We start from the raw sequence: 21,552 nt of genomic DNA, 5'->3' as shown, positions 1-21,552 counted from the left end.
AGATATAAATGAGATGAAATTAAATTGGGGTAAGTTAAAGACTACATATATAATCTATTTAATGGGCAGAGATACACAAATGTCGTAAGAAAAAATACCTAAAGTATATGGCAGATATCTAATCATGAATATGCCATTAAATAACTAAGTGGGCTTGTCTTTTTTTCCAAACGTGTAAGCCACTAAGAGACAAAAACAAGACCACTGGAGGCATAAAAATAAGAATGCAAGCTTAAAAATAAAGAAGCAATATACTTGATTTAATGAATTTGGGGTTTGGTGCTAAAGAGAAGAAGCAATGGGACCATAACTGCCAAAAACATAAAATCCCAAAATGATGCTTGGCTTTGGAATGCACATTAGCCTCAATGAAAATGTGAACCCAAAAAGCTCTAGGAAACTGGCTCATTTACCCAGCACATCTCCCATATGCATAGTTCATTCCCATTCTCCTCTCTGTTAGAAACACAACCTTCTCCAATGCCAAAATACTCCAGCTGGAGGCAACAACTCTGGATTGTTTAAAATCAGCTAAACTTGCTGCGTTTCTGACCCACACCTTCCTGAGTAAAAGACTTTCAGATACCGGATAACTGACTATATACCTAACCTTGGTTAGGAACTCAAGTAGGATATTCTAGTAGGTGAAGACAGTCCACGTTTTGGGGGACTGCTTGTTTGTTTCTTCTTAAATAAGGCTGGAAGAAGAAGACAAGTGGAGCGGAATACTTCACCCAGTAGGAGATACTGTGGATAAATTTGATCTCCCAAGAAAGTGAAGGACAATTAACAATCCTCCATCTCCACCAAGGTTAGAACAATTGTAGTTGGAAGGACACAGGGCTGACCTAAGAGAAAGATTTCTAGAATTCTCCCGTCAAGACATGAATTGCCTTTATCCTTATCATAAAATATTACAAGCAGTCATAAACAACCAGCAAGAAAGCTCTTTTCCAAGGAGGTCAAAGTCCTGTGACATTGAATCCTATGGGATACCCTTCTGAAGTAAAACCATAGCAGATAAGTGCAATCCATATTTAACCAAAACTAAAGGTAGGGCTCAGAGAAGTAAAATAAAGTGCCCTAAGCCAACGCAAATCTGAGTGAAAGAATTCTCAACTCTCTCTGAGAGGGGCAGGGATGGACTCTATCAAGCCACAGAGAGATGTATGCAACTGAAAAGGGACAGTGAGCGGTGACCAGCCCCGGCCCCTGAAAAGAGAGAAAGAAATGTGTTATGAATTCCCAAGTTAAGAATCAGGCATTACTACCAACATATCATCTACTAAAAACCATTATCAAGAGTAACAAAATATTTTAAGTTTTACATCAACCTAGGATTTAAGCAAAGACTAACATAAACTACTTTCTAGACCGTACAGGTGAAGAAAAATAGGGAACCTTAACATTTATGTACAAACCACTAATCTGTTCTGAGAAGTTACTCTTGCCAAACCTAAACGCATCAGAACTATCATTTTTTAATCCAGAGTATGTCCTGAGTCCCAGTGATTCAGAGTATATAAATCTACATATGTATATATAAAACTATCTTCTCTAGGAATAGCTTTCAAAAAGGTCATCTTTTGCTATTGGCTGCATACATCCGTATATTATACAAAATCCAATCATAAGCTCCTCCCTCCACACTGGGCAGAACACTGCAGACAGATGGCAACGAGAGGACATGGTCCCCAACACAGCTGGGTACCAACCACTGCTAAGCCATGTTTACAGGCCCTAACTCCCAAATTCCTCTGTTCAAGCTTCCTACCTTATTCACAGAGGAAAGGAGGCCATCAGGCTGAAAGGCCCTTTCTATGCCTGTGGATCCCTCTCCATCTCTCAAGAATCCTTCCCTAACCTCTAATCTCTTAATTCCTTCCGGGCTCTAAAAACCCATCCCCCACCCATGTCCACAGTGTTCATTCCACTCCTAGCTCCCTCACCTCCTCAGCGACTCCCTTCCCCAGAGACCCATACCACATGCTCAGCATCGTCACTCTCACCATTCCTTTTACTATCTTTTGGGGGTGACACTGAGGTACAGAATTAGAACCCTTATTTAGCCAAATTATAACTGGGGTTCTAGATAGCCAAATGAAGTACAACCCTCCCCCCCCCCCCCAGGGACTCTGCCTCTCCCTTATCCAGTTTGTGCATTTCCTTAAGAATGCTAACACTGGGGGCGCCTGGGTGGCTCAGTGGGTTAAGCCGCTGCCTTCGGCTCAGGTCATGATCCCAGGTCCTGGGTTTGAGCCCCACATCGGGCTTTCTGCTCAGCAGGGAGCCTGCTTCCTCCTCTCTCTCTGCCTGCCTCTCTGCTTACTTGTGATTTCTCTCTGTCAAATAAATAAATAAATCTTTAAAAAAAAAAAAAAAGAATGCTAACACTACACTTAGATAATTCTGTACTAACTACCTGTTCCTGCACGCGTTGTCCCACCAGACTAGGAGATCCGTGCTATTAATAACCACAGCCTTTTTTTTTTTTTTTTTTTTTTTTTTGCCTCTGTCGGGATTTGCACTCCCAACTGGGCTCTCCAATAGAGCCAATAAATTCCTGTGGCATAAATGCTGCTTCAGCGTTGGTACCTTTGCACGTGCTATATAGCGAGGCGCAATGCTAGACTCTTCATCTGCCAGGCAAACTCCCACTCTTCCATCAGGATCCAGTTTGCACATTTCTTTCCCTGTGAAGCCTTTCCTGGCTCTCCCACACATACCCCTTTTATATCCTATATTTCGCACGTATGTCCAGGAGAGCATTTGTCACACCCATACATACTGTTTACAAACCCAGCCCCCCAACCTAAGTGGTGCCTTACGTGGGAGGGGTATGTCAGCCACCTTGGTATTCCCAGCGCGAAGCAGCCTCTGGCACTTAGCGCTTAAATAAATGCTAGTTGAATGAATGAGCGGCTACACATGTGCCCGAGGAGGTGCAATTTCTAACTACCTGCTCCGTGGAAGGAGGTTCCCCTCTGAACCCAACCTGGGTCGGTTTCTAGGGAGCAGGAGGAGGGCAGCGGCAGAGGGTAAGGGAGCGTGGAGGGCTGGGGAGCAGGGGATTTAAATTGCAGAGCTCCGGGAGGCCGAAAACCCCCAGGGAGCGCGGCGGGGGAGTAGAGGGGGCGGGGACTCGCGAGGCGGAAGGAGGGCGCGGGGAGGAGCCTGTGGCCGGAGTCCCCCTGAGGCTGCAGACTTAGGGCCAGAGGACAAGACGAGGGCAGCGCGAGGGGCAGGGGAGGCTCCCGCCCTCTCCCGGCCGGGCCCGCACTCACTCGTCCCCCTGCAGGAGGCTGCACTCGGTGATGGGCCGCACGGCTGCCCTCGGGGGCTCGGCGCCCGGACCCGAGGGGCGGAAACACAGACTCAGCTTCTCCTCCAAGCTGCAGGCCAGCGCCGGGAAGCCGTCGCCTCCCTGGCCCGGCCCTGCGCCGGCCTCGGGGCTCGCGTTACAGTTCTCCTGGTCCTGGAGGCTCCGGGCCGGTTCCTGGAACTCATAGAAATCCTGCCAGTCCCCGTCCGCCGCCATCGCCGCCCGGCGCAGTGGCGCGCCCCGCCCCGCCCTGTCAGGGCCCCGCCCCGCAGGCCCCACAGGCCCCGCCCCGCCGCGGGCTTCGCCTAGCCTCCGGCCCCGCCTCCTCTGTCCGTCTACCACGTGGATCTGTCCGGACCGCCCAGCCTGCGGGTCTTCCCTTTTCCGGAGTTTTCTTCTCCCAGGTGATTGCGGTCTCAGTAGAACGAAAGAAAAACTTTAATTACGTTGAGTCACTTCCTATAGTCTCTGTCACTCAGGAATGGCTTCCCTTAGTGGGAAACTGGCCTAAATGTGACTTAAATAAAGGGCTTCTTTAAACTTGCAACCTAGTGTCAGATTATGCCCCTGGGAGAAACGGACTCCTTTTGTAAATTTCCAACCAGAAGAGCAAGCAGATCCACCTGGAAATGCTTAACTCCTACCGAAATTCATTCCACAAATATTTTATATCTAAAACATGCAAAGCACTTTCTAGACCCTGAGGAACATACAAAGATGAGTAATTTTGTAAATTAATACTTGCAAAGCACTTGGTACAGTGTTGGGGAAGGTAACTGAAAAGGTGTAACTGGCAGTTGACCTGTGAGCTGGACCCAGGCACTGGAAATCTCCTCTCCACCTCCACTCTCCTTGGAATGGGGGTTCCACTTGCCTTTCCTGCTCCCAGACGCTGCTCCAAGGACGTAGCCTTCTGATGATACGTTGAGAACACCCTCCGGGTGTACCATGAATGAACCCAGTTAAAGGCCTCTTAGGTAAACAAGATTTGGCAGATGGGTGTGGGGATCTGTTTGTCTTGCTGTCACCAAAGGCAAGCCTCCTATGTATGTAAGCTCCCTTTGCTTATTAAAATAGCCATCTACCAATTTGGAGTAGCCTCGTCTTTCTTAGGTCTTTCCCTGCCTTCCTCCTTAAGAGGCTGATTTCAGATACACCTGGGAAGCTCCCAAGAGGGATGCAAATCAACAAACGGGATGAACCTTGTAGATCTTATACTAAGTGAAGCCAGAGACAAAAGGACACATGTGGAATAATTCCACTTGTATGAAGTAGTCAAAATCATAGAAACAGTAAGTAGAATGGAGTTGCCAGGGGCTGGAGGGTGGGGGGCGAGGATGAGAACTTAGTTTTTCATGGGTACAGAAGGCCTGTAAATGGTAATTTACATGGTAAAAAGTTCTGGAGTTGTATGGTGGTGATAGTTGCACATGAATGTACTTAATGCCACAGTATACTTAAAATTTGTTAAAACACTCATTTTTATCCTATGTATATTTAACCACAATTTTTTTCTAAAAAGGTGTGTCCCTTATTAAATCACTTATTAGAACCTCCCTATACAGATATGCCTTGTTTATTTAACATCTGATCTCCTTAAAAGTGGATCCAAATCAGACATTTAAAATTAGCTCATGCCTTCTCCATGGTAATTATTGAACAATTGCTAACTTGATCATCTCTTCCACCTTACCATTTGAATGACACTGGATTTTAGGGGCGCCTGGGTGGCTTAGTGGGTTAAAGCCTCTGCCTTAGGCTCAGGTCATGATCCCAGGGTCCTGGGATGGAGCCCCGAATCGGCTCTCTGCTCAGCAGGGAGCCTGCTTCCTCCTCTCTCTCTGCCTGCCTCTCTGTCTATTTGTGATCTCTGTCTGTCAAATAAATAATTTTTTTAAAAAATCTTAAAAAAACCAGAAACTGGATTTTATACTACAATTACGTTGATCAACTTCACTTCAAAGCAATCCAAGGTTAACAAAATAGACTGTTAATTTGAAGACTTAAGTCAGAGGGACTCATTCTGAGGAGAAGAAATTCAGTGGAGATGAGAAATCTCTCTGGCCCACACAGGAAAAAAGGTTAAGAAAAGAGGAAAAGGTGCCAACCTTCAGGAACACAAAGTGCACTTCCTATTGAATTGGGAGGAAAATGAATGAAAAAATAAAAGTAAAAAATCTCTATTGAGCACAGTGACACACTGTCAGAGGTTAACACCAGGGAAGACTGGCAAGGTGCGTTCAGGAGACCAGATAGCATCAAGAGGCTCCACCAGTCTATAGAAAGGAATAAATGCGGACAATTCAGAGGAGTTTTCAAAGAGAAACCAGGTGGCTTGGGTCACATTTAGATGAAATAAACTGGTTCTGGAAATGATTTTACTTTTTGTGTGATCCCTGGATCACATGTTACACATTTAATGTTGCTCATGTGTATTACATTTTATTTTCCGGTATACTTATTAATATAAATTTCTTATAAAGGTATTGGTCCCAAATTTTCCATAGTCTCAAGAGTGTTAGGACAAGGGAAACAGAGCATCCAGAAATATTCCACAAAATCAACCAGAGTCCCCCAAAATTTACAAAGATGAGGGTGTTATAAGAATGAACATTAAGGGGTGCCTGGGTGGCTCAGTGGGTTAAGCCGCTGCCTTCGGCTCAGGTCATGGTCTCAGGGTCCTGGGATCGAGTCCCACATCAGGCTCTCTGCTCAAGCAGGGAGTCTGCTTCCCTCTCTCTCTCTGCCTGCCTCTCTGTCTACTTGTGATCTCTGTCTGTCAAATAAATAAATAAAATCTTTAAAAAAAAAAAAAAAGAATGAACATTAAAATTGAAGTGTCCTACTCCTTTGGAGTTGTATTTTCTCAGGTCCTTCTTTTTTATTTTTCCCCCTCCAAGGTTTTGTTACCAGAGATATTAAAATTTCTTTTGCTATAAATAAATAAAATCTTAAAAAAAAAAAGCCCCTCCCCCTACTTGTATGCTTGTGTACTTTCTCTCCCTCTTTTCTCTCTCTCTCTCTCAAATAAATAAATAAATAAATTCTTTAAAATTTCATTCATTTGCTATCTTTGAAGAAGGAAAATTTTGTTGTGAGTGGGGTTGTGATGGGTGAGACTAAGAGTGGGGATGCCTGTTCTACACATAGTATTATAATTTTGAAAGCTGTAAGTTAACAGGATTTTCTTTCTTTGTTTTTTTTTTTAATTTTTATTTATTTTTTTTAATTCTTCTTTTTTAAGATTTTATTTATTTATTTGACAGAGCGAGATCACATGTAGGCAGAGAGGCAGGCAGAGAGAAGGGGAAGCAAGCTCCGTGCTGAGCAGAGAGCCCGATGCGGGGCTTGATCCCAGGACCCTGGGATCATGACCTGAGCCTAAGGCAGAGGCTTAACCCACTGAGCCACCCAGGCGCCCCTCTCTCTTTGTTTTTTTAAGAGTGGTCAAAATATCCTGTCATCAAAAGAGCTTCTTCAATATTGCTGTATCAAAATAGCCACATCAAAATGTTATAGATCTAGTATCACCTCATACCTATTAAAACAGCTAAAATCAAAAACACAGGAAACAACAAGTGTTGGCAAGGATGTGGAGAAAAAAGGAACCCTCTTGCACTGTTGGTGGGAATGCAAATGGGTACAGCCCCTGTGGAAAGTAGTGTGGAGGTTCCTCAAAAAATTGAAAATAGAATTAACCGAGGATCCAGTAATCACACTACTGGGTATTTACCCCAAAAATACAAACACACTAATTCAAAAGGATATATGCACCCCTATGTTTATTGCAGTATTATTACAGCAGGAGGAGAAGTATGGAAGCAAATAAGCAAAGTATGGAAGAAGCCCAAGTGTCCACTGATAGATGAATGGATAAAGAAGATGTGCTATATATACAACGGAATAATATATACATGGAATATTATTCCATGATAAAAAAAAGAATGAAATCTTACCATTTGCAACAACATGGATAGAACTAGAGAGCATAATGCTAAGTGAAATAGATCCAACAGAGAAAGACAAATACCATATGATTTCACTCATATGTGCAATTTAGAAAACAAATGAACAAAGTAAAAAGAGAAGCAAACCAAGAAGCAGACTCTTAATTACAGAGAAAAAACTGATGGTTATCAGAGGGGAGATGGATGGAGGGATGGGTAAAATAGGTGATCAAAGAGGGCACTTAACATGATGAGCATTGAGTAATGTATAGAATTGTTGAAGCGCTACAATGTACATCTGAAACTAATACAACACTGTAAGTTAACTATACTGGAATTAAAAACAATAAAATTTTTAAAAAAGCAATGGATCTAATAAATAAACCACTTAAGTCAGATAAAGTTTGGATCTACAAAAACAAAACAATGTGGCCTATTAGGATAATTGTTTGCATAATTTAAGCAAACAGACAGATAATTGCTCAGTGTTCTACTTGACTAGGGTAGACACAGAAGTAAGTGAATTGTTTCTAATCTGAGAGTAGATGGTTAAGTCTAGTTGTCTGGGGAATTCCTTGTTATTTTTTAAAGCAAGAAATGTTATTTTAATTAAATGTTGTAGAAAGTAATTGTTGACTCTGAAGGACTGATTTGCCCTTTGGAAGACTGAGAGTTCCAGTGGACTGAATTAGCATCGGTGCATAAATGTCAGGAGCTTGGTCATCCCCTCTGGCCTGCCTACAGGACTCCAGGCACTGCCATACCGAAGGTCACTGGGTGAGGGTGTGCTGGGGGTGGAGGGGCAGCACACTCAGGGTGGCAATAAGGGGCCAGAAAACTCCAGCCTCAGCCCTCTCCTCCTGTTATGGATTGAATAGGCTTCCCTCAACATTCCTAGGTTGGTGTCCTAACTCCCAGTACCTCAGAATCTGATTATATTTAGAGTTAAGGTGTTTAAGAGGTGATTAAGGTAAAACGAGGCCATTAGGGTGCAGCCCTAATCCAATCTGATGCTATCCTTAAAAGAAGAGAAGGAGATCCCTGGGGCTTGTCCACACATCAAAAAGACCATGTGAGGACACAGCAAGAAGGCAACTATCTGCAAGCCAAGGAGAGAGGACTCTAAAGAAACCGACCCTGCTGACTCTTTGATCGTTGACTTCCAGCCTCCAGAACTGTGAGAAAATAAAGTTCTATTGCTTGAAGTCACCTGGTCTATGGTATTTTATTATGGCAGTCCTCACAAACTAACATATCTCCCAGAGTCACCTCAGTGGTTTCTGGGAGTTCCCACAGGGCACCTTACTTGAGCTCAGGGCTGACACGATTCTGTTCCTTTTTCTGGCTTCCTTGTCACCCTTCAGTATTAGTCTCTCCTAGAAATAACAGTAACGAGATGTTAAATGAGTGACTCACTAATTAAGAACAAAACCAGAACTTTCGCTGTACCCTATTAACTATTACAGAAGAGACTAGAAATTATAAATATGGCTTAGCATCATGGAAACACAGAGCTGCCAGCCAGATGGACAGGGGCTGGGGAACTTGGATTCAAGCCAAGAACCAGAGAGTAGCCAGAGCTTGTATGAAGTGTCTTTCCATCCAGCAAGATGGTTACTGAGATGCAGGACTTAGACCCTAGAACCCCATGGGCCCAGGGTGGGGCACCATGAGCAAGTTCTTAGGAGAGCCTGATGTATGCCACCTGGAGCTCAGGGATATATGTGAACCTAAGAACTAGGGCTTCCTCTTACCTAGAGAACTCTGAAGAGAGGAGGATGGAGGAACTGCCTGTGATGGCAGAGCCAAGAGAGAAGGCAACAGAGGGGACAGCCCATGGTTTGTTGGGCAAGGGTTATGATTTTACCCTGGGAACCAAGGGGCATGCCAGAAGGAAGCTAGACTCAAGTCATCTTGAGAGGATCCCACCAAAAAATGTGAGCAGGGTTGAGGAGCCTTACCCGGAGACCACCTCATAGCCTAGGAAGAGGAGGGGCTACAGAGCAACAGGGGTTTTGATGGAGGCATGAAAAGGGGAGCAAAGCCCCTCCTCTGTTGCCTCCAAGGTCGACCTATGCAGGGGAGAGGAGAAATTCTGACATGAGTATGACATGGAAGTTGTTATTTACACTGAGTCGGACGTCTTTGTACCTGAAAATCAGACTGTTCTGACCTGGGAAAGTGAAAAGCTAAGGAATCTGACCAGCATACCAGTCAGAAGTGGTGACAGGAAACTGGACAGAGCATGTTTGCAGGCTAAAATGGTGTGGGAAGGGAGGGAATCTTTTCCATGTTGTACATACCCGAATTCGACCAATTCAATATGTCAGCTCACCAGCTTTAGCTCCAACCACCTTAAACAGACACTATGCCAGGCCTCTCTGCTCCCCTTTCCTGGCTGGTTCCCACTGCCTGCCTTGCCCATTGCACAAAGCCTCTCATTTTCTTTTAACAACAACAAGCAATGCCCCAGTGGATATCAACTCATGCAAATATAGATGCTTAAAGACTTGGTTACCCCAATGCAGACTCAACCTTGCCTGAGATTACCTGTCACCCCTCTAGCGTAATTAATCTACATTTAAACTACCAGTTAAAGACAATACTAAGGAGAAATAGGTACCAGAAGATGAAAGCGTAGCTGAGGACCCTCTAATGAAGAATTCTCCAGAAGTCCAGGCTACAAGAAGAATGCAGTGCGTTGCCTCTCAGTAGGTCACAGCTCAAGGGGAAAACCCACCAAGTTTCTGGTCCGTAAACGATCATAAAAGAGGGATAGATGGAGGGTATTAACTACTGGAAATTACAGGGGACCAGAGACGCCAGCTGTATGGAATAAAAGAAATCTGAGAGGAAGCACAATTCAGGTGAGAGTGACAATGTTACCTTTTGCTGTGAGATGCTTTGATACGGGTCAGCACAGGCAGCAGACATGCCTATCTCAAAACTTTGGGCTTTGGTGTTTGACCCATAAGGGCCCTTTCTCCTTTGCCAAGTAGTCAGTTTATGTTAATACATGCTCGTTTTTTATTTGTCAAGGTTTTAAGGGTTATTCATTCTTTCTCCTTTGTTATTCAAGTTTGCTTTGTCACAAGCCCCAATTTCCCAGCCCTCCTGACAGGAATGCCTCTGTGCACATTCACGGAACCTATTGATAGGAAGGAAAAAACAATAGGGCAGAAGATACTATAGCCTCCCACTCCTGATAGGATTTCATCCGTTTGTTCAATAGTCTGGCACTAATGGAATAAAAACAGCCAAAATTAAAGAGGCAGCAGACACCATCTCCTCCTCTGTCATTAGCACCCAAGAAATATTTTAGGTTACAGAGAACTGAAAATATCTCTCCCATACTCCTAGTAAAATGCATAGAAAGACAATAGCATAGATTCAGAGAACAAAGGAGAGACTGATAAGCCTCTATTTTTATGGGCAGTGTCTTACCTATGAATAATTTATAAAGTGGAAGTTCTATGAATTGTTTTGAAGATGGATTTGTTTCTAAGTTTTTTCTATATCTCAAAGTGATATTAAAATAAAGTGTCCATAGGCAAAGGGTGACACAAGCTAAAGACTTTGCTTTTAATACTCCCTGAAGCAGGCATTGATTTAATGTGTATTTAATAATACATGTTAAAGGACCCTGGAGCAGGGATTCATCTCCAGTGTCTAATTAAAACAATATTTAGTTCTTTGAAATTAAATTCTTTAATTGAAGATCTCTTATAAGGAAATATGGCACTTACATCTCCAAAAATGTCAGAAGAGTAAAGAAGGATCACCAAATTACTGGCTTCTTCTACATATTTTATTTGCAAATAATGATGATTATAGGTGCATCAAACTATTTTTGAAAAATAAAACACTTGTAATTGGTTTCATAGAATAATAATATTTTCATTTATATCCTTGGAACTTTTAATTAGGCTTTGAAGTTCTTTGAACACAGAAAGTTCTTTCTCATGCTTGATAATTGTGTTATCATATTGCTCACTTTAATAACTTGAAAATACCTGGTGTTAAAACATGGGGACACCTGGGTGGCTCAGCCAGTTAAACTTCAAACTCTTGATTTTGTCTCAGTTGTGAGACAGAGCCCCACGCCAGTCTGCCCTGGGCATGAAGCCTGCTTAAGAGTCTCTCTCTCTCCCTCTCCCTCTGTCCCCCATTCCCCAAATCACGGTCTCACTCTTTCTCTCTCTAAAAAAAAAATAATAAATAGGGGCACCTATGAGGCCACTCAGGGTGACTTAGTACATTAAATGTCTGTCTTCAGCTCAGGTCATGATCTCAGGGTCCTGGGATCAAGACCCGCTAAGCAGAGAGTCTGCTTCTCCCTCTCCCTCTGCCCCTCCCCCCCATATTCACACTCTTTCAAATAAATAAATAAATAAATAATCTTTTATTAATTAATTAATTAGAATAAAAGGTAGGTAAGACATGCCACCAGATGCTGTTATATGACTTTTAAATCCATGTATTCATTCATTCAGTTCAACTACTGCTTCCAAATATCATTGCTTACCTAAACCCTCTACATACATACCTCATTTTATCCCCATTCATTCACATTTTTCTATTCCATTTGTCTCCTTCCTTGTCTCCAATTATTTTAATCACTTTCTAGTTTCCCATTTATTCCTCCATTCTTTCATTCTCTTCCATTGTCCCCACCAACTTTCTCTCTCATGCAAATCTTTTTCATGAGACTTGGATTCAAGCCATTTATATATTAAGAAAACGTGAATACATTCTCTAGCTACTCTAATATTTTCCTTGTCATTCAGAAAGACATCTAGAATTCCTATCCATGTAGTCTTTTCTGGCTAACCCAAGCCTACTCTTACTGGATGAATAAACCACCTGTTATTCCCCACTACTGTCGTCTCATGGTCATATCCCGTGATTAGACTGGACACTAACAGGAAGGGCACACTGGGATGGTGGCCAACCTGCAGCCAGCCTGGCCACTGGAATTGGATTAGCTGGGGCAGGGGCCACATCCAAGTTACTAACAAGGCAAAATGTTCACAAAATAGTAATGGATTCTATAACAACCTCGATCGGGTTACTGGGCCCTCTATCCTCCCAAATGAGCAAAGCACAATGATGAGGGATCCAGGAACAGGCAGTATCTAGATACTCAGGCAGGCAGAAAAAAGGTTAGGTTTTTTTTTTTTTTTAAAGATTTTGTTTTTTTTATTTATTTGTCATAGAGAGAGAAGCGAGAGTGAGCTCAGGCAGACAGAGTGGCAGGCAGAAGCAGAGGGAGAAGCAGGCTCCCTGCCAAGCAAGGAGCCCGATGTGGGACTCGATCCCAGGACACTGGGATCATGACCTGAGCCGAAGGCAGCTGCTTAACCAACTGAGCCACCCAGGCGTCCCAAAGGTTAGGTTTTTAAGGTAGTCTTCTGGCAACTAGCTAGCCTCTCCAGGTGTTTGATCTAAAAATAATGAAATGATATTGAACCTTCCTGTAGGATCTAGTGCAGGAATGAATTTACCATGAGACTAAGGAAACTTAAGCTTCAAGGACCCTCCCTCCACCTGCACAACACCCTTCTAAGACCCTGGGAGAGGCTCTGACAAAGCAAAGAATGCTGTCAGTTCACCCAGTATTAAAGACGACTCACTGCACAAACCATTGGCATTGCCCTGAAATCTTAGAAGTCACACAAGAAACTTGAGAAAAGTTTTTCTAAATTTGACTATAATCTGACACATTTACCTGACAGTATTACTTACAAGTCATAAACCTGAAACTTTTCTAAACTATCAATAATAAAAAAGAATATTTTGATGAACTCTGCTAGAGGGAAAACTAACTTTTATTTCTATTGTTTATGAAAAATGATGTTACAAAATTGCAGTCTCATGGAGGCAATTCTAGAGTAACGGCCAAAATGTAAGAGACAGGTATTATAGAGATGTGTTAGAAATTTAACTACATTAAAGTGTTATGTTATTTTTCTGGATTTTCTAATGTTTGTACTATTTGTCACTTTTTAAGAAAATAAACTATTATAAATTTTCTTCATTCTAAATATTTACTTTGATAGTTAATTTTGTCTTTTTTTTTAAAATATAGAGTTATATAAGCTTCAGAGTACACAAAATCTGGATCAACCCTTAATCAGGGGGTCACCTGGGTGGCTCAGTGGGTTAAGCCTCTGCCTTCGGCTCAGGTCATGATCTCAGGGTCCTGGGATCAAGCCCCACATCGGGCTCTCTGCTCAGCGGGGAGCCGCTTCCCCCTCTATCTTTGCCTGCCTCTCTGCCTACTTGTGATCTCTGTCAAATAAATAAACCCTTAATCAAGTGGCCTCTGCTGATGAGGTGGGTTGAATGACACCTAATGACATCAGGTATGGCCTGATGCCTACCATTATTTGCAAGGAGCTAAATATGCTAATATTTACATAATTTTTAAAGCTTTAGTTAAAACTGCAAGTGATTGGGCTGTCCTTCAGTCTATACGTGTGTCTGGGAGGGAGATTTTATTAAAGCCATATAATACGGTATCTTTTGGAGCGCCTGGGTGGCTCAGTGGGTTAAAACTTCTGCCTTCTGCTCAGGTCATGATCCCAGGGTCCTGGAATCGAGCCCCGCATCAGGCTCTCTGCTCAGCAGGGAGCCTGCTTCCTCCTCTCTCTCTCTCTGCCTGCCTCTCTGCCTACTTGTGATCTCTGTCTGTCAAATAAATAAATAAAATCTTTAAAAAGAAAAAAAAAACCTTTAAAAAGAAGGTATCTGTAGCATATACTGCTAGCCTATATCCAAACCCATAAAAATGAGATAAGATTTAAGCTTAATTTATTTGACACAGATCTGAGTCCAGTTCTGAGGCTTTAAAATGATTTTTTTTTAAACTTTGCATTCTTATAACCCATATATTCTTCCTCTCAAGTAGATGTATAATAAAAATGTGAAGACTGAAGCTGGTCAAAAGTATAGAAGAATACAGACTCCTAGAATTTGCTCTGAGCAATGGATACAAATGGCAAAATTAAGCAGTTTCTTTCTTTTGTGAAAACTGAGATGGTGAGTGTACAGTACTAAGGTATAGTATTTAAAAGAGGGGTAGGGAACTGGCTGCTGCAGTCTGTCCAGATTTTGCTGGTGTTTTCCCAAAGAACAGGCACATCAGGGAAAACAGACACATTGACGAGTCATAGACGCCTAAGAGCTTCAACCTATGATAATGAACAGACTCTTGGGGGCCGAAGAACTCACCCACTTCTCAGGCGAGGTCTTTGACCTACCTCATGAGTGCTCCCTACTTCACCTCCAAGACAAAATGGTACTGCAGTTAATTCACAGCCACAGAAACCACACCGGACACAAGGGTCTCCCCTAACGGCGTTAACGAACGTCCCAACTAAACAAACTTGTGAGATTCAAACTGGTCGGCATTCCTGACTAACACAAAAGTAACAAAAGTTGAAGGGTCCATTAATCACATCTACCAGGTTACCCTCTTCCACAGCACAGAGGCTAGGCGTCAACAGCTTTTGGTTCCTGTAAAGTTTTACTGGAACACACTCATTAGTTTACACACTGCCTAAGACTGCTTCACTCTACAAAGCAGAATGGAGTAGTTTCCACAGACTGGCAAAGCCTCAAAGATTTACTATCTGCCTTTTACAGGAGAAGTATGCCAACCCCTGGACTAGAGGGATCAGGCTGTGAGGCTACTACCGTAATAAGGAAGGGGCAGAATTTGCTACGGAGAAGTGTGAAGTTATGGGCATCCTGTCCAACCCTCCCTTTTCTTCCTGAGCCCACTGAACAGTCTCAAGGAAAGAAATGAAGTGAAATAGACTATTGGAAAATCATGCTCTCCATAATGAAAAAAGAAATCTTTAGAAAAGAAAGAAAAGGCAAATACTTTTTTTTTTCCTCTGCATCCTAGCTACTGCTTTTTGCTGTAAGATTTTTCTAGGGCCCAACCACTGTTCACTGTTCAGGATAACTACTCTACGATCTCTAAACAAACAGAAAAGAAAGATCAATGGCTTTCTGATCTTGAGATGGAAAAAATGTTTTCTAAGCATAAAAGCAAAGGCAGAAACCAATAGAGAAAAAAAAATGACATCATTCAGTGAAATACTGAGTAGAAATTTTTATAAATTATTGATACATATCCATCCAACACATAATTTCATCTCCTTGAACCATCTGCAAGGACAACAGAGAGAGTATTAGCTAAAAATGTTAAGCATGATTTGGGTGTGAGATAGTGCCCAGAGAAGTCTCTGTATACTAATTAAAAACCACTTTTCAAGACAGGATCCCGGAATATCGAGATGAGGGAAGTGGTGGCCCCGGTAAATCAGGAGGATCAGACAGCTGGGACCAGAAGTCTGGGCTTCCAGCCACTACTTCTCACATCGCAGCGATACCCACGGGAGAGCCATTTCATGGACCACTTTCCATTGGAACTGTGGGGACGGCTCATTGGCCAGTGAGAGCAGAGCTCCTGTGATTCCGTGGAGAGAATCTCACTTCACCACAGTGGCTCTGAATCATCCTCTCTGCCCTTTGTGCAGCCCTTTGTGATCTGGATGAAAAGAGGTAGGAGGAAGGAGAAATAATAAAAACATTTTAAGAAGCCACGCATCTCTAATTTTACTATTAAACTCTAACAGATAATAGGTTAAAACTCTATTTTGTGAAGTAAATTTTTAAGGCCTTAATTAGGTCTTCAAAATCCAATCTGGAGGCAGCAATCATATAGTAAAATTAGTAGAACTGATTTAATTTTTTAAATTATTTTCTTCTTGTTATAAAACACCGCAAACAGAATTAAAAAGCAAATGACACACTGGGATTATATTTGAAACATAAATAAGAGAGAGAAGATGAAAGTCCTTAACATATAAAGATCTTTTGTAAAGCAATGGAAAGTAGAGATAGCCCTAAAAGAGATAAAGATCATGAGCGATCAATTTGTGAAAGGACAAATGGCTAACAAACAAACTTAAAAATTCAGTCTCAACAACTAACGAAGAAATACAAATTAAAAACAACAAAATAGGGGCGCCTGGGTGTCTCAGTGGGTTAAGCCGCTGCCTTCGGCTCAGGTCATGATCTCAGAGTCCTGGGATCGAGGCCCCAATCGGGCTCTCTGCTCAGCAGGGAGCCTGCTTCCTCCCCTCTCTCTGCCTGCCTCTCTGCCTGCTTGTGATCTCTCTGTCAAATAAATAAAAAAAAATAAAATCTTTAGTAAAAAAAAATATTCAGGGCCTATAAAATCATGAGGTAATTTTTAAATGAAAATATATAACTTTTTTTTTATGGTGAAGATTAAAAGGAATAGGTATTTTCAGATGCTTAGGAACTGCGTATAAATTGGAACAAACTCTCTGGGGGGAAGTTGGCACATATGGTATATCAGTAGGGGTCCAATCAGGCATCTCAGGTGGAGGAAATCTAACACGCGAATTGGCTAGAAAATTATTAGCCGAGCTGGAAGAACCAAAGGGGGAAGATGATGGTACCTAGAGGTAATGCTTAATTGCAGGAAGCTAACTCTCTCCCTCATGGCCTGGAGAAACAAAAGGGAGAAGGTGGGCATTACCCAGAGTCCACAAGCACTACCACCAACCCTGAGCAGAAAGCCGACACCCTGTTGGTGTTTCTGGGCTTGCTGCTAGAGACTCTGATCTGTTGCAGTTGGCTCTCATGACTGCTGATGGAGCCAGACGCAACAACAACAAAAAAATGGCTTCTACCCAGCAGGCAAAGGAATCTGGGAAATGTAGTTTACAGGCCCCTATGCCCTTGTACAGAGGAGAGTGTAAAACAAACATCAAGGCTTGTGTCAATAACATAAAAATGTTTACACTTAACAACAATTTGTAACAAAACACAGTAAGTAGCAAAAATAAGTAGCAAAACACAAAAAGATTTAGGTACAAGGACATTTGTAATGATGTCACGCTGAGTAATACTTGTCATGTCTTGTTCTTTTCCCCTCTGGCTCCTTTGTGATCGGGTGGAGCCTTGCAAACAGATTTGACCTATGAGTTCAGAAGTGGCATGTGTCACTTTCAGGATGCATTTAATTGCCAACATGAATCTCTCCAGAGTTATCTTTTCCTTCTGGCACAGTGGCCAATGACATTTGAGATGATACTTCTCTGTTACCCTTGGTGTCTACGTGACTATGATGTGCAGAGATTCCTTGCTAACCCCATACGTGAGTGAAAAATAAATCTCTGTTATTTTAAGCCACCAAGATTTAAGAGTTGTTTGTTTTAACAACATAGGTTAGACAAATCTGGCTTGCACACAAGGAATGACTTATGAAAGCAGGGAATTACAAACGACCAATGTGTTCAATGATATGGGAAAGTGAAATTACCCTGCTATATATCCATATTATGGAATATGCTGTTGCTAGTGAAAAATGCTTTTGAAGAATATCAAATGAGATGAGCAAATCTTCACCATAGAAAATTAAATGAAAAAAATAGGATATAAAATAATTTCTATTAAGTGAGATTCGTACATTCGACTATAAAGTGCCTTGGGCTGTAAGCACTCCATGGTGTTAGTTATTGTGTGATCAGAAACATGTAAATGTCATAGTACTGGGCTCAGTTGAAGAGTCACCCCACATCTGAACACATGTTTTGCATTCTGATCAGTGGCTTGTGCTGTTCCTGTGGCCGGGACATCACTTGGGGGTATGACCAGCCAGTGCCTCCCCTAGACTTCCCTCTTGCTCTTGGGCTTTGAGTTAAATGATTCAGAACCCACTGAGCACCCACCCAGTGGAACCTGTGAGGTTCCCCGCTCCAGGCAGCGGTGTGGGAAATGCCAGTGGCTCACGTCTACACTGTGGCTTGCCCTGAGGAAAGTGGCTTATGCTGCAGATGCCACAGTTGCTCTCCTGGATCTACCCTCCCCAGCAGCTGATGGACAGACCAGGAGGGACAACCTGGAAATTTGGTGGGGGGGGGGTGGGTAGTAACGCCCTGCATAGCAAACTTTGATCCATTGAAAATGGAAGCCAGAAGATAATTCTTCCCCCCAACACCCCCAAAATCGAGATGTAAAAACTTCATAGCATCTCTCTGCAGACATCCTGCAAGAACGAGAAATCAATGGCGCTTATAATCAAGCCATGGCCAGCTTTATAACAGGCACTTTCCTATTTCCTCTGCTTCCTCCTTTGCCTCCCTCTTGCTTCATGGGATTGCATTTCCCAATAAAGCATTTTAAGGTTTAGCCTCAGGTACTGTTTTCTAGAAAATTGGCCTACAGCTGTTATTTACACGTCCCCAGACATCTTGTGGTTCGAGTCTAAGAGTGAGGCTTCTACAATAGTTGACTCGTGCCTGCCTCCATCTACCTCTTAGCAGCACATCTCCCTCCAACATCTCCCTCCAACATCACCCTCGACCTCTTCCAGAAAGAAACAGGTGACTGAAACCCATGGACAGAACCTACAATGAGGGGGCGCCTGGGTGGCTCAGTGGGTTAAGTCGCTGCCTTCGGCTCAGGTCATGATCTCAGGGTCCTGGGATCGAGTCCTGCGTCGGGCTCTCTGCTCAGCAGGGAGCCTGCTTCCCTCTCTCTCTCTCTCTCTCTCTCTCTCTCTCTGCCTGCCTCTCTGTCTACTTGTGATCTCTCTCTGTCAAATAAATAAATAAAATCTAAAAAAAAAAAAAGAACCTACAATGAGGGTTTTAGTACCATAGTTGCTTCAATCCTGGCAGAGCTATAAGAATTTTAGATATTTGTTGTTCAAGAAACACAAAGGAAAGAACACAGCAGCAATTCCATTTCCCGAGAGATGATAGCAGATGTGTGGCTTGCTAACACAAGCATGTTTAGCTTTTCAAATGCTTTGTGAGGGAGAGTTTTATCACAGTGTGTTGCAGCTATCACAGAAAATATATTTCTTCTTCTTATATGTGATCTAACATTTTGCTGCCCAATTCACCCACCTGTCCTGGAGAATCTAGAACCAGGACTTCTGTGGTTGACTTCTGACCCACACAAGACTGGACGAACCTAGAAACACTCTCAGCCAAGTCTCTTGGCACAGAGGTATGCTTTGGTCCCCTTGGGCCCTTGGATGCCTACCTTGAACGTTAAAACATTGGATTGTACATTGGCCTGAGTCTGCTATGATCTTGAGCCTTTCTGTGGTTGTAGAGCCAGGCTCCTGGCTTCTTATGACTTCCAGCATTTGGGTGTCCTGTTACCTGTGAATCATCTTGCTTGTTGACTCTTGGCCTGCTTCACTTCCTGACAACCGAGCTCGTGTTGGTCCCTCTCACCCTGCAGACACTGACCCTTGGCATATGGCAGATATTCCTTGTCCTAAGTTTTGCCCTTGACTAGTAACCGCTAACATCCCATATTTTGTAACATAAAATTCAATCACTCATTTTTAAAGACGCCACAACTTTTTCCTGATCACACTAAATTATACTAAGTATTTACCAATGTCTCATAATTGAAAATAGAAGGCAATAGGAGTTATTGGAAATGTGATCATGAAAGCTAAAAGAGGGCTCTGTCATGAGAATAAATTCTCTTTATAGAAATATCAACACACTTTTACTGAACACCTGCTTTGTGTCAGTACTAGTGTAGGAGTTTTACAACCATTGGCTCCTTAAATCATCACAATAGCCCTGTAAGGTACGTATCCTTATTGCCGTTTTATTAAAGGTAAGTGTATCCCTTCCATTGCATCATGCCTGCATGGTACAATCATTGACCAATACCTTGAATCCTCTCATCAATCCTCTTATCTTTTTCATAACAAAAATAACAGATATTAATTATAATGTGGCTTCAATATCTTAAATTTCTATTATTCTATCATTGGTCATCTCCCAAGCCAAGCAAAGTCCTGAGGTCTATAATAACCCAAAGTATAATCTGGCCTCATGTGGGAATATTGATAATGGCCATTCCTTTTCATCTCAAAATTACACCTCTAAAAAATATAGTAAATCCCCTTAGTAGATAAACATATGTACAAGAATGTTAACTAAAATGCAGTCTATAGTATTGAAAAACTGGGACAACTTGACTATTCATCCATCAGCAGAAGATTCTTTAACTCAATTAAGGCACCTTCATATAATATATATATGAGATAAGTCTATTTAAAATGAGAAGGTAGATCTGTATGAACTAACATAAAACTCGTGCAAGATACGGTGCTGAATGGAAAAAGGTAAGATTTACAGATTCTAGTAAGGCAAAAAAGTATATTTATAAGTTTATAATATAGAATATATTTATATAATGTCTGAAATGCTGTTATGAATATCAGTGATCTTTCTGTGGCATGAGATCAATAATGGCGGCAGCCATAGAAGTGATAGAAGGCTTTCACTTCCTATTTTATATGCAATTTTATTTTTTACATTTTAGAAGTATGTATAACTTTTACAAGAAAAAATACTTCCATTTTGAGGGGCATCTGAATGGCTCAGTGGGTTGGACTTCTGCCTTCGGCTCAGGTCGTGATCTCAGGGTCCTGGGATTGAGTCTCGCATCGAGTCCGCATCGGCTTTCTGCTCAGCGGGGAGCCTGCTTTCCCTTCTCTCTGCCTACTTGTGATATCGCTCTCTCTCTCTCTCTGTCAAATAAATAAATAAAATCTTAAAAAAAAACCAACCTTCCATTTTGAAATTAAAATTTCCATGGGAGGTAAAGATTCGATTTAATTATTTTTTACCTTAATGAACAGAGATATGCTGTCTTCATGAAAAGCCTTGTCCTTGTGTGAAGGGCAAAAATCTCTTATTATTAGTCTTTGCACGTCCATTGCCAACATGATGCTATATGAATTTAATCTTTTTTAAACAAGTAAATAATAATTCCAGCATGTTATAAATTACCTATTCATTTTTTACTTTCTCCTGTCTTATTACATAATTTTGTTAAACAGAATGATGTTTGTTTGAATACCATATTGTGATATTCATATGACACAAATAGAGAAAGATATTGAATTCCGTGGATTATCTCACATTGACGCATTTAGATCAGATGCTAATGTCTGGTGATTGCTTATTCCTGAGAGATTTTTTTAAAATCTTTCTTTTATTTTGAGATAATGGATTCCTCACTCCTCCAATCGCACTTGCTAAGTAAGTAAGGATTAAATATAGAAAGGTTTAACTGGGGGAAAAATGCATACCTCATGAATTCAGCTTTGTTACCCAGCTTGTAATGACTCAAAGTTTTCCTAAGAGTCAGTAATTTGGGATTTAATTGACATCTGAGTCCCAAGTTTATACAAGAAAT

At 41.9% G+C, this 21,552-nt stretch overlaps 1 protein-coding gene across 5 annotated transcripts in view; it reads right to left on the bottom strand.

Annotated features, from left to right (window-relative positions):
* Positions 1–3,577, bottom strand: part of FEZ2 (fasciculation and elongation protein zeta 2) — a 43,019-nt gene extending 39,442 nt beyond the window's left edge. For 3 of the 5 annotated variants that reach the window (XR_007129964.1, XM_047744669.1, XM_047744670.1), the window contains exon 1: positions 3,285–3,577. Coding sequence is in view for 3 of the 5 variants with exons in the window: in XM_047744669.1 (XP_047600625.1) it covers positions 3,285–3,538 (254 nt within the window). In the remaining 2 variants the exon portion in view is untranslated. The remainder of the gene's footprint in view (positions 1–3,284) is intronic. The other 2 variants (XR_007129965.1, XM_047744671.1) reach the window with 1 other exon arrangement.
* Between the last annotated feature and the right edge of the window lie 17,975 nt (positions 3,578–21,552).

Source organism: Lutra lutra, chromosome 9, assembly GCF_902655055.1.
Source record: "Lutra lutra chromosome 9, mLutLut1.2, whole genome shotgun sequence".
Classification (NCBI taxonomy): Eukaryota; Metazoa; Chordata; class Mammalia; order Carnivora; family Mustelidae; genus Lutra; species Lutra lutra.
This window is presented reverse-complemented; position numbering and strand designations above follow the sequence as displayed.